The following is a 13561-nucleotide window of genomic DNA, read 5'->3' as shown; positions in this document are numbered from 1 at the left end:
CCAAGTGCTAGCAGATGTTTACTTTTTATTGTTATTTCAAACTAATGAAAGAAGATGGAAAGGGTGTGTACTTTGGGTAAGGCCAATGAAAATTTGTACATCAGCAAAGTTGCTTGTGCCTGTATTTTTTAAAATCCACTTTCACAGATGTATTAGGAATGCATATTTGATTTCATATTAAGGTGTATGTGTGTGTTGAAAAAGCAGCATGTGTGAAATTTGCTGACAGGTGTTTGCTACATGTGAAAATTGTAATTTCAATTGCTGCAAAGACTTTATGTCAAAGTGAAATGCCACTTTGACCTCTGTTGTACTAAACTAAAATCCAAAGCTTAAACGTAGAAAGCACACTAAAATATTCTACAGTTCAAGTAAGCTTATTCTTTCCAAGGATAAGCATGCACAGAAAGCCGAAACAAAGTCCTTTGGAGTTTTAAAAAAGGCACTTACGCAAACGTAATGACAGTAAAGTCGAGCCAGTTCCATGGGTCCCGAAGGAAAGTGAAGTCTTCTATACAGAAGCCCCTTGCAATAATTTTTATAAGTGACTCAAATGTATATATTCCTGTGAAGGTGTACCTGGAGACAGTATCCAACAAGAATTGATAAAAGAATAATTTTATTTCGTAACATATTAATTTCTTTTCACTCTGTTGGTGAATAGATGAATATTGTAAAATGAATCTAAGTGGGTTGATGTTATTTTCATACAAATAAAATATAGCCTTAAATCTCAATTCAACTCTCTACCACACAAGGAGTGTCCTGATGGCAGAGTGATAAACAAATGCTGTATAAAATCTAGGCGGCTCCTGACACATCTTAGTATTGACATAAATGAAAAGGTCTCCTGAGAATTATCTAGTACATTCAAGTGATGGAGTGGCCAATCTATTATATTTCAGAGGCATAAAACAATTTTCCTTTAGAAGGTAAAAAACTCAATTTCAACCATGTTTTATGAATGAGAAAACATTGACAAATTAGCCAGTCTTTATTTTTCTCTTTCCACAAGACAGGTTAATTTACTTGGAAAAATAATTTTGTTAATGGATGGATCTGGAGAGCATTATGCTAAGTGAAATAAGCCAGGCAGTGAAAGACAAATACCATATGATCTCACCTATAATTGGAACCAAATCAACAAAACAAACAAGTGAGCAAAATAGAACCAGAGTCATTGAAATTAAGAACAAACTGACAGTAACTTGAGGGGAGGTAGAAGGGGGTCATGGAGGGAAAAGAGGAAGGGTCATCAAGGAACATGTATAAAGGACACATGGACAAAGCCGTGGTGGGGTAGGATTGGGAGGTGGGGATGGTTGGATGGGTTGGGAATGGTGGGGGCCGGGGAATGGAGACAACTGTACTTGAGCAACAATAAAAAAAGAAAAAAACATCAAAGGGGATAATTCTAGAGTCATGAGATATGAAAATTTAATTTAGAATGAAATAGTAGGCTAATGTGGATGTTTCCAAAGTTTATATCTTTTATTCAGATGTTGGAAAACAAAGTCACAAAAACCAGGGTGACTAAAGATCCGTGGGTCTCCATGTTAACTTCGATACTTTAGGTATTCTTTGGGTATAATTTTCTTTCCTTCATGATCTGTGTCCCTTTTCTGATTGGCTCCGATCTGGAATAGTCTATGAACTGACGAAGCTCTTGGGAGTAGCCATGGGTTGTAGTTTTACAGGTCGACAGCTGCAGAGTAGCAGTGGTTACGATGTGGGTAGTGTGAGCAGCCCCAGCAGCTCATCACAAACCTGGACCGGCCACTCTCCAAGGAGTCCCACGACAAGGCCTGTATGTAGTCAGGAATGCTTCCAGTTTCTGAAAATGCTACCCTTTCACCTCAGTAAATTTCACCCCCTGTCTATTGAATTTTCAATTTCTAAAATCTAAACTGTTGGGATATTTTTTCTGCAAATGTTTTTGGTGACTACTATGCTTGAAATGGATACAGGTATAACCTGAATAGGATGTGGCTGGTGCAGGGGAAAACTTTATGACACTCAACACTGTCTTCTTATGGCATGTGTAAACTGCCCCTGTAAATTCTTAACTTACTGAGTTTACCTGAAATTTATCAGAAACCAAGGTCTACTACATTGGCCCTTTGCTGCAATTGCTTTCATTGTATTTGCTTCAGCCACCGTGGATCCTAAAGGAAAAGTGTAAGTGTCCAAGCACAGTGAGCTTCCAGTAACCACCATGTACAGGAAAAGGAGAGGAGATTTTAGACTCAACACCAATAGGCCTGAGGGTCAATGGGTATCATCTTCCTGCCTTGTAATTGTGTCTGGAAATGGACTTAATAAATACGCTCTTTGGTTTTATTTAGAAGGTATATTAAGACATTGCTTCAAAATCCTAAATATGTATGTTATATATCTCTGTATATCTATCTATCACACACACACAAACACACACACACATATAGTCACATAGTAGGTAGTTTAAAATATAAGTTGAACTTACTCTACATTCTTTGTCCAGTCTGGAGGGTTACTCATTGTCATAAACACACAGTTGGTCAAAATAGTGCACATAATGAGCATGCTGAATAATGTGGGTTATTGTTAAGGAACGCACACAAAAATCCAAGTCCATGTATTATATTATATAAAACTAACATTGAAAAGCTTGAAATGCAGACCAGCTGGGGCTCAGTGACAAAAACACTGTGGGCAAGTCATCTAACCTTTTTAAATTTTTGTTTTGTCATTGGTAAAATGTGATAGTAGTATCAGCCTTACAGAGTAGCAGAGTAATGATACAGATTAAATCAGATCATGTACAAGAAAGCTTTATATAAGTACAAAGTGTTGCTTTTGCTACTATTATTAAATCAATATATTTACCACCCCCCCCTTCCCCGAGAACTTGAGTGAGAAGAATGCGCAATCTGGAGTCACACCGTTTTTTGAGCAGAGGTTGACTGAAGCCAATTCAAGTGATTAAAACAGGAAATTGTTGAAGAGGGCACATACCTGCAATATTGTGATTTCTTAAATACATGTTATATAATATAGTTCGATACATTAAAAATTTATGTACAAAGTGCAGCATGACGCTAAGTGTTGGGTTGCTCTATTTTGACTGAATTTTTTTAAGTTTAGCAGCATTGCATATGATTAAAAATGAATACTCGTGAAGGTCAGGACTTAATATGATGTAGCCATAATTAAAATTCAGCTTAAAAGTGGTCCTGGGCAAATCACTCAGGCTCTCTATGCCATGAAATCTTCTTATGCCTCCATTGACTTTTACACAATGGAGTTAATTTTTTATCAACCTAATGAGCTAGAGACCTCATTAATTTGAGGTGCAAATTAAATGATTTAATATTAAGTACTTGGAACATGCCTGTATATTGGTAGATCTGATCTATGTGTAGCTAAAACAAGTGACTAAGACATTAAAAAAAGTTATAGAGCTAAAATGGACCTTGAAAAACAAACAGTGTAATCACTATATTTTAGAAATAAGAAAAATAAGGCCTAAACCTTAGAGAACTTAGGTAACTTGGCCAAGGACTAGAACACAGGTTTCCTATGTTCATATTCAGTGTTCTTTCTATTACAGTTTATTACCAGAACAAGAATTTTCACCAACAAAAAAGGGAAGTTTCCATCAAATGACCACATGATGGCACTAGAAACAAAAACTGGGATAAGGAAACCTCCATACAGGTAAAAGTGCTGAACATACGATTTTTATGTTTCAAATCTCTTAATAATAACATATTTATACCACTAAGGAATTTCTTGTAATCAGTTTAAAAATAGAGTGGCCTTTTAAGTTTTATAATCCTGTTTTAAAAAATCATGTAGTATGAGTTTATTATTATTATATAAGTATTTCTACATTTATTATTGCCAAAGCCACCAAATGAGATCATCAGAAATGAAGTTTTTGCAAATGAATATGAACAGATGAAGTTAGTTGCAAAGTCTTTTTTTTTTTTCTTTAACAGCATGGGAATCATGACACTATATCCCTAAAGACCATTTGGAAATATAATCTAAACTTCATCCATTCACTTCCATAGTCTTTACTAAAAAGCAATTAGTTCTGCAAGGCCGAGTCATAATTCCATAACTTAAATGAGAAATTCAGCCAATATCCCAGTATTTTCTTCAAGATTTCATTAAGAAAGTTCAAGAATTAGCTAAGTATTGGTCAAGCACCGTGACCATCTTTCATGAAAAATATGCTTAAGGTTATTCTAAGGTACACTAAAATGTTCTTTATTATAGATATATCTAAGCTTGGCTCTGGAAGTAGATTTCTTTGTTATGTTTTTCTTTGCTGCAAATTCCTGATAATCACAAACTATGTACGCAGATGGTGAGGATAAATATAGTTATACTAGATTTGTATAACTCAATACATACAAGTATATAGTATTAGAAAGATATATGTAGACATATAATGTTAAGGCTTTGTAAGTTTCAGTAACATCTACTGACTAATAGACTTTAAGAATATGGCTTATAAAAAAGAGTAAGGCTTATAAGACAAAAGTAGATACAAAATTAGAGTGACAAAAGGCATAAAATATGTATATGTCCCAACTTAATTTTATATTTAGCTACAAAGCACTTATAGATTATGAACAAATAGTTAATATTGATCACTTGAAAAGGATATGAATGTACCAAAATCTTAATAGCTATTTTCCTAAGAGGATTGAAGGGAGTTAAAATGTACAGGGCAGAGGTGGCACTGAACCGGAAGATGGCCTTCCCTTTATTCAATACTATAAAAGTCTGTAAGATAGGAACACAACATAGAAGTATAAAAGTATAAACCATTTAAACTCTATTGCCTACTTTCTGTTATTTGTCACAATGAATTTTTCCAATGTTACTTTTGACGTGCACCATGAAGACAAACTGCCACACTTTCTCTTCCTCACTTGAGAAGACATCTAAAGGTGTCACTTACCTTTTACCCAATGCTGACTGCAATTTCATGACACATAAGACATCTGGCCAAGAGAATTTATTTCCTTAATATTTTAAATATCTAGGCTAAATGAATGTCTTAAATGGGTAAATATTTAATTTCACTCTAAAAATCCTGGCACTACATTCCTTTTATAGTGATTTCAGCCTTTCCAATTCAAATACCTTGAAAATTAATTCTGTGAAATGCAAAAAATCATTCAACAAAACTAATACTTTTAAGAAATACCTGTTCTTTTACCATTTATGCTTATAAAATAAACATAGTCACTCTATTTGTAATAGGAAACAGAAACAGCCACCATCAAACCTACACTTGGGTTAGATGGATATAATCCAATCATTGATTTTTGGAGTCCAAGTTCCCCAGGGAGTATCCGTTGACCAGGAGTGCTAAATTCTGTACTGGGATTTCTGAGTTAGCTGACACATTGAATTCTGATCCCAACTGACTGTCTGTTTCCTCCAGTGCTTTTTTAGCACGGAGGAAAAGCTCAAAGCCCTGTAGAACCTAGGATTCATGAATGTGAATGAAACTGCATTCTACAAATTAGGTATATTTAAGAGCAATTAGCAGTATGCAGACAAAAAGTGAAGAAGCAACATATGAGAGCATATGAAGGATTCTGGCTCAGTGTTTCTTAAGATGTTTGCTTATAATCACACAGAGTTGGGGGTGAGGAAAGCAATTTTCTTGTGAAGAATGCTTCATAGGAAGCATTCAGTGAGATCTTCACACTTTAAAATTGATATCCACCCACTCTTCAAAAGGTTTGTCTTTTGGCCTTAGGATGCATATCTGTAGATCCCATCATGACATGGCAAGCATTAACTTTATGTTTACTTTCTACTAAGTATATTTGATAAGGGTTTCTTCTCTACACATTGTCTTCAGGGCATTAAAAAGTACTCGTTTCTTTACCCTCTACTCTGAGTGTTTTCTAAACTAAAGTAGAGTAATCACTGCAAAACATTGACTGGGTTGCTGTTTGGAAACAACACTTCCTGTCTGGTGTGTGTAAAGTGCCCAGAACCAGGGCTGTGAGAGTCTGGTCACCCATCTGGGGCTGGTGTCCAAGGTATTGCTGGTCTGTGATAAGACAGTGCAAGCGTTTAGAAAGTCATAAGTCAATTTAACAAACTAATTTTATATCTGTTGAATGCAATAATAAAAAGGTGGTGCATTTTATAGGTCTGCTTTTCGATTTTATAGCAATTAATTTTATTGTGTTTTAGAAGGACGGTGACCTCATGGGCACAAGAATGTCTGTGGTTCAGAATGTTAAAAACCAAACCAAACCAAACCAAAATCATGTATATCAAGTCCATTGTACGAGAGGAGAACAATCACCTCTGTCTACAGTATCTAGCCACCTTTTATCCAGATTCATTCAATGCTCCTGTCCCTAAATGACATTATGAGATTATCCTAAAACATGAACAGACTTGTGCAGTGCCAATGCCTTTGCCTCAGAGAGTACATGCATCCAAGGACACAAAAAGGTCCTGGATGAGCTAATTCAGGACTGAGTACGGCCCACCTTGCAAACCTGCAGCATACGCTTCCTTTCTCAGAAAGCATGCCAAGTAAAACCTGATAGAAATATTGGAGGCTAAGAATGGAAGAGCCAATAGAAATATAATCTAGCATACACATTTTAAAAATAAGAATCTCCTTATATCAAATAATATTACTAGTTAATTTTGAAATAGATACTAGTGATTCAAAAAGATATTGAGAGTGAAATTACAATTCATAGGTGGCCTAAATCATTGGCTTGGGGTAAGGGGGATTATGAAGCTACTGATTATAGCTCAGTGGACAAGGACAAATCACCTGGCTCATCCTAAGGACATGGGACCATGTGCAGAAGAGATCACCTGTGACTCTGGCTATGTGCACCTTCCAGCCCAAAGGAAGAAGGAAGTGGGTGGTGAGAAGGGTGGCAAAGTTTTAGGCGAGGCTGTGGAGGCCAAAAGAGGGAGTAAAAAAGAGAGAGAAAAATGCTGCCCTGAGGACTAAAACAGAAAAGAAGCAAGATTCAGAAACTGAACAGAGAGGAGCTCAAAACAGGAGTACACAGGTCTGGAACCATTAAGGTGAATTGAACGAAAGCCACTGTGCCTCTGAAGCTGCTAATGCTCCAAGTCCTTTCACACGGAGGATTTAATACTTGGACACAACAGTTAAAGGCAAATGGGCATAATTTTCAATTGTTCCAGTGTTGGAAACTCTCACTGAATTTAGGTATTTAGGTTTTATTCCCTTTATTTATTTATAAAATTCAAAAATGTATGAAAGATAATTATTTTTAAAAATATTTACAAGAAATATGTGTATGTTGTATAGGTGCTTGCAATTTGAATTTATAATGGAATTAATAAGGTTTTACTGTACACAATGTTTATTATGCTTTAATTTTTCACAAGATATACAAATGGCCAAGGCATCCTAGCTAGAGCTCTCCAGGGAGTTGAGAATAAGAACATTAGGTGAGCATTTCAGAGAATTTTCTCTGTGAGGACTCCTCCACTTTTCACAGGTTAAAACATACATATTGTGTTTTGCTGAGTATAATTGCACACTTTTTGCCCAAATTTTCGAGGGAAACATAAGGATGCACATTATACACAAGCAGTACCCGAAATACCTTATGCCTGTTCTTGTGTTGTAATTATTTGTTACATAAAATTTCTTGTACCATAATATGTTAAAAAATAAATGCTAAAATTCTTTTATAATACAAAAAACAAATATCTAAATATAAATTAAAAAATGAATTAAAAATTAAAACAAAGGAGTTTTTGCCTGGAAGTTTGGACCAGAAACATGGGTGTGCATTATATATGGCAAAATATGGCACTTATCAAAAAACTCCAAAAATATTGCTTTAAAGTATTTATGGGTTTATTTTAAACAGCCTTTGAATAAAACAGATTTATTCAGCAATCTAATACACAGAATCTTGCATGTTACATTTGTATTTAAGTTCCATTTAGAACTTCAAGTTTACTTTTTGCAACTGATTTGATTTCTATTTCCTCATCTCTGTATCTATCCTTATAGTTGATTGCATGTTCAAGAAGCCAAGTATTTCATTTATAAGTGCTAAAAATTAAGGAAAGGTACTGGCCCCCAAGGATTTAGATACATATTTCTCCAAATAATGGTATTAATGGTATTGAAGGAAAAAGACAGAGGGGAATACTGTTCATTTACAAGTAGTCAAGTAATGCTAGAATTTTCAAACATATAAATAGATACCTGCCTTCCCCATTTAACAAATAAGAAAAGGCTCTAAGTAGGAAGAATTTAAAGACTAGTGAAGATGTTATGTACCTCAAGCTGTATAAACAAATATAGTGTGGAACAAAAGTAGGTATACAGTTGTGAGTATATGAAACAGAGTTGATTCTTGTGTTATTACTTATTAATTATTATACTGTTTTCCATATGAACAACTATAAACCTACTTTTGCCCCATCCTGTATTATATAACTCTAAGCAAATCAAGATTTATAAGATGTCCAACTGAGTGTGAATTTTTTTACTTTTTCTGCTCATTTTTTTATTGTGTTAAACTACATAACATAAAATTTACCATCTTAACCATTTCTAAACATATACCTCAGTGGTTGATCTTTTTTACAGAATGCATTGAAGGGCTTATTACAGTGAAGTGTCTTGACATCCTTTAAATCTAAATTAGTTCTACAAAAATTTTATTAACACAACTCAGGATAATCTTTATTGCCTGAAGTCACTTCACAATGAAAGAAAACGTTCAAAATTGGTGGGGGAGGAGAAAAGTCATGTAGCTTGACAGTGGCTTCTCTATAGTCCAAGGCTGTAGGAAATTCATGAAATCACTTCAACATGTGAATAATTTTGTGCCTGAGAACAAATTTCAAAACATAGTATTGTGAATTAATTAGAAAAATGAGATTCTAGAAGTGAAATATCACTTTAAAATACATTTGTAGGAACACAGTCTTTATGTATATAGAGGGTCCATTCGGCAGCAGCAATGAATGTGGTTGGTAGGGGACACAAATGGCTCGCTTGAGATGGGCAGCAATTTGAACGTTTCACCTAAAATGTCACATGGTGTGCTCGAGTGCGATATTGTTATGTTACAGAGCTACATGCTCATGATTTTGTAATAAAAGATTTGTATGCAATAAAGTAGGGGCATTATTTGTGCTGGGCCTTGTATATTAGATATTGGTGAAGTTTGTCATTTATCTCTTCATATATAGTCACCAAATGAAAGCAACATGTGTCGAGCCCTATATAATATTAATAATAATAAGCTGCTAACATGTATGAGCACTGCAGATACCTGGGAAGTAGCAGGGAACTAGTTTTAGGTCCAATTTTCAATTTAATGATTTCAATGCAAAAGGCATGTTTTGTTTAGCACAAGTTTCACATGGCTCCATGCTACGGTTTATAGGGAAACAAAGATATGCAAGTCATTGCTCCAAGAAGCTTATAAACTAGCGGATGTTCCACTATCTCTACTAATAGAATACAGTCTGGAAGGATAGGTGAAGGTTTACCTAGATCAAAGCTGTTTAAAACAAATATGTGAACTAAAAATCTGAACCATGTACGCGATTTTAAATATTTTAATAGCCACGTTTTAAAAAAGTAAAAACAGGCAGGTGAAATTAATTTTAATAATATTTTCTTTAATCCAATCCAATTTCCTAAATGTTACCATTTAGGGATGAAATCAATGTTGAAAATATTGAGACATTTTACATCCTTTTTATACAATCCCAAGTCTTCAGGTGTGCACTCGCCACATTTTATGCGCAGGAGCCACACCTGGCTGTGTCTGCTATACTGGGCAACACAGGCCTAGACGTAAACCATTTGTTGTACCATGAGGTCTGACTCTCTTCAGCAAGACTGCCAGGTAAAATATCATTTCTCACTCTAAGGCCAAATCAAGAGAAATAGATAAACACCTCCAGTAGTCAACAGCTTAATAACCTGTAAAGGAACATTGAGAAAATATAAGTAGGATTTGTTTTACTTATGTAGTTATTAAGAGTGCAGACTTTGGAATTGGATGCCTGGTTCAAAATCTGGCTCTGGTGCCTTCCAGCAGTGAAATTCTAGACAAGTTACCTGACTTCCCTGTGACTCATTTGCCTGTTTTGAAAAAATGTGAATAGGTGTATGTAGCTCTCGATGTTGTGATTTCAGTCCTGTAGAGATTCTTGTGCCTAGCTATTTTGTATTTTAAAAAATAACTCAGGTGATTCTGCAATAGCAGGGCCGTAAATCTGTTTTGGTTAACTAGTGATTTTTTTAGATGCCCAAATTATCAATAATTATGCTGTACATGTGGATTAAGTGGCAAAAGCTGTAACAGAGAAAGGTTCACAGTGATCATGAACAATAGAAAAATACAGAACACATTTTTGGTATTAAAAGTATGCCTTTGCTTCAAAATTTAAAACAAACAATTTTCAACCTGTGTATACATTGTGTTTCAAAAATGCTATTTGTAAGTCAATTGTTTAGAATTTTGAACACATTTTCCCACAACAGAGTACTAGGTTGGGATGCAAGGTATACCTCTATTCCCTTGATGGTGCCCTGGCATTGGAAGTAGGAGAATTCCCTGGCTCTGGCTCCTGCCAGAAGTGGGATCAAACCTTTTCCAGCTCCAGGCTTAAGAAGAGGTTCCAGCAGGGAGGGGTAGAGTAAGAGTCGTGTGGCAGGAAGAGAGATGCTTCAGAGCTTTGGGTGTAAAGCACTGCATAGAAAGTCAAGAGATTCCTATTATTACATATCTCTGGGGACAATTCTCATACTGAGGAAATTCCACGGCATCTAATTCTATTTTTTTTCCTGTGGGCTCTTGAAATGGTCTCACCTACTTCCTTGCCTGTTTGTCTTAACCTGTAGATTCAAGCCAAGATTTCCCTCCTTTTCTGGCGCACTAAAGGATGGAAAGTTTTCTCCCAGGTTCTCTACCTGACACTGAAGTGAGCATGCAACATGAAAAAGACTTTTTTTTACTCTCCTAGTCTCTTTCTGTTTTTCCCTTCAGACTAAGGATAATCAACCTGAAAAACAACCAGTGACATTTATCTGCCTGGGGCCCACCAAACTTTAATCTATAGCCTTCACCTCATTACACATGTGGTCTTTAAGCCAGCAATCAGAAATCAAAATGCTCACAGAGGCTAGGCACCTGCCAATTTTTGGTATGCGAATTAGAAATCCTAAACATGCATGTCTATGTGTGTGCATGTACAACTGTGTGTTCACAAGCTCCAGATTTAAATCTGAGATACTGATTTAAAATGTTAAGCAATATTGCATGGGTCAACAAAATGTTGCCTGGGGGCTGTATGCCTCACAGTCAGTTATTTTCTTTGCTTTAAGCTCCTGCAAAGGGGAAGAGTTGGTGCCCAGAGAAGAGTCTGTAAAGCTGCTGTCCCTGGCCTGTAGCTGAATGAAGTAGTTGGGGTGTGGCCAGTACAGGAAATGACCCCATAGGAGGTGCCAGCAGGGCTCTCACCAGCCAGGGGTGCTGGTGCCTCTGCCTCTGTCTACCTCAGACAGAGAGGAAAAACCATAACCATAGGTGAAGTGATCAAGTCTGGGGATTAAATATTTCTCAACTCTGAATCTTATCCCATTCCATGGTGGGGTATTACATGTTCAGTTAACTTGCCATTGACTGGACAAACTATTTTGAGTTCCAGTTTTAGTGCAGACATATGTGAGAAATTTGAGCTAATTATTCCATGTCGATTTCTACATCTGAAGGGAGAATAAATATAATAGTACTAACATCAGGCTTGTTTTGAGGATTAAGTGAATTAAAACATGTGATGCTCTTAATAAATTCTAAAATGTCATGTAAATACAAGAGTTAAACGATTAAAAATGTGTGTCTCTCTGGTTTTCAAATACATAGTACACATATGAACATTTCCATATCTGATAGCAGTGCCAGTTTTCCAATTGGAACTTTCCTGTTCAATACATTTCCTCCCAAATTCCACATTTAGAAAACAAGGCCATTGGCTTATTCCCTCTGATACTAAATGTCACACCTCCAAAATAGATTCCAATCCCATCGATTATTCTCTATCTTCATTGTAAAACATCTAGACCAAGTATCCAGAAAGACTCCTAATTTGATCTTTTAAAATGTAAAGTAGACCATGACATTCCTTCACCCAAAGCCTTCTGACAATTCAATTTCAAACTCTTTCAAGCTTCAAACTCTTTAAGATGTACTAAAGAGGGCCTTCTACCTGGCCCTGGGCCGACCTCCCAACCTCATCCTGTGCTCTTTTTCCTTAGTACAGTCCAGCTACATTACATATCATCTGATAGCCTGCTTGTTCTCTTTCCCTGGGAGATTCTTCTTTCTCTTCTCCTTTCTGTCCTTCAGATCCCAATGTGAGTACCATTTCTTTAACAGAGGTGCACAACTAAAGTTTTCTGAATCTATCCTCTTTGGGGGAAAAAGGCACTTATACAACTAGAATCCAGTGGCAAATGTAATTTTCTAATTATTTTAGAAGCTGATCCAGACCCACTGAGTCTCTAAGGTTTTAGTTTTAACAATATCAGGTGATGCTCCGTGGATCAGAAATAGTGAACTGACAAGTCAGCTTTGGGAAACACTGCCAGCCCGAGAGAAAAAGAGTACAACTAGCAAAGCAGCATGAACAGAGGTTGGGGAAAGCAGTAACAGGCTGATTTAGATTCTGTCACTGGCTCTCTTTTCCACTGGTATCATTAACCCGACTGCAGACTCAAAGTAGCATGGCAATGGGCCATGGAAGCTGACAGATCAGATTTTCAATCTAGTCTCTGCTGCTTAATAACTTTGTGATCTTAGGCAAATTATCTCACCTCAGTTTCATCAGTGTTAAATATAGACGAATGCTACCTTGGAAGGACATATGAATTAAATAAGAACTGTAAATACCCTGATGCATAGTGTATAGAATATGAGCTATTGTTTTTGCCTGCCTAGCATACCTTGTTTAACAGTCTCCATCTCTTTCTTTTAGAAAAACCACTGCCCCGGTGTCTGCCCTTGTGAAGCTGACCTCACCGCTTAGCAACACAGGTCAATGTGTGACACTGCTCTGGCCAGTGAGACCATCACAAAAACCCTTGGCCATGATTGGTTCAGAGGAGGCCATGTGACCTAATTAGAACAAATTCCAGGGCACTTATTAGAGCTTTGGAAGAAAAAGTGGAGTTACTGGGCTGTAGGGTGTTAGTTTGGTGCCGTTGGTGGCTATTTTTGCTGTCCTGTGGGAAGTGCCAGCCTACGAATGCAGCTAGCATAGGGGAAAGGAGAACCCAAAATGGAAAAGGACTGTGTCCTGATGATGCTGTTGTAGGTACTAAATCCTTGGATGTTAAAATCAGACTTAGCCTACACATTTCTTTCTTTCTTTTTTAAACTGGTTTCTGTTGCATTTTGGTCACTTGAACTTGAATAGTTTCTTACTAATATAGCAGGCACTCAATATATACTAACCAGTATTTTATCACCAATATCATCATCTTGGGATTGTTTCTGAGACAGAG

At 36.3% G+C, this 13561-nt stretch overlaps 1 protein-coding gene across 5 annotated transcripts in view; it reads right to left on the bottom strand.

Moving 5' to 3' along the window:
- Nucleotides 1-13561, bottom strand: part of LOC114494503 (sodium channel protein type 1 subunit alpha) — a 124597-nt gene that overhangs the window by 50365 nt on the left and 60671 nt on the right. For 3 of the 5 annotated variants that reach the window (XM_028509665.2, XM_036023360.1, XM_028509666.2), the window contains exons 3-5: nucleotides 4658-4776; nucleotides 2483-2572; nucleotides 451-579 (exon numbers count right to left, since the gene is read on the bottom strand). In XM_028509665.2, coding sequence (XP_028365466.1) covers nucleotides 451-579; nucleotides 2483-2572; nucleotides 4658-4776 — 338 coding nt within the window. The remainder of the gene's footprint in view (nucleotides 1-450; nucleotides 580-2482; nucleotides 2573-4657; nucleotides 4777-13561) is intronic. The other 2 variants (XM_036023363.1, XM_036023361.1) reach the window with 1 other exon arrangement.

This window comes from Phyllostomus discolor, chromosome 4, assembly GCF_004126475.2.
Source record: "Phyllostomus discolor isolate MPI-MPIP mPhyDis1 chromosome 4, mPhyDis1.pri.v3, whole genome shotgun sequence".
Lineage (NCBI taxonomy): Eukaryota > Metazoa > Chordata > Mammalia > Chiroptera > Phyllostomidae > Phyllostomus > Phyllostomus discolor.
The sequence above is the reverse complement of the archived record's forward strand: the minus strand, read 5'-3'. Positions and strand labels throughout refer to the sequence as shown.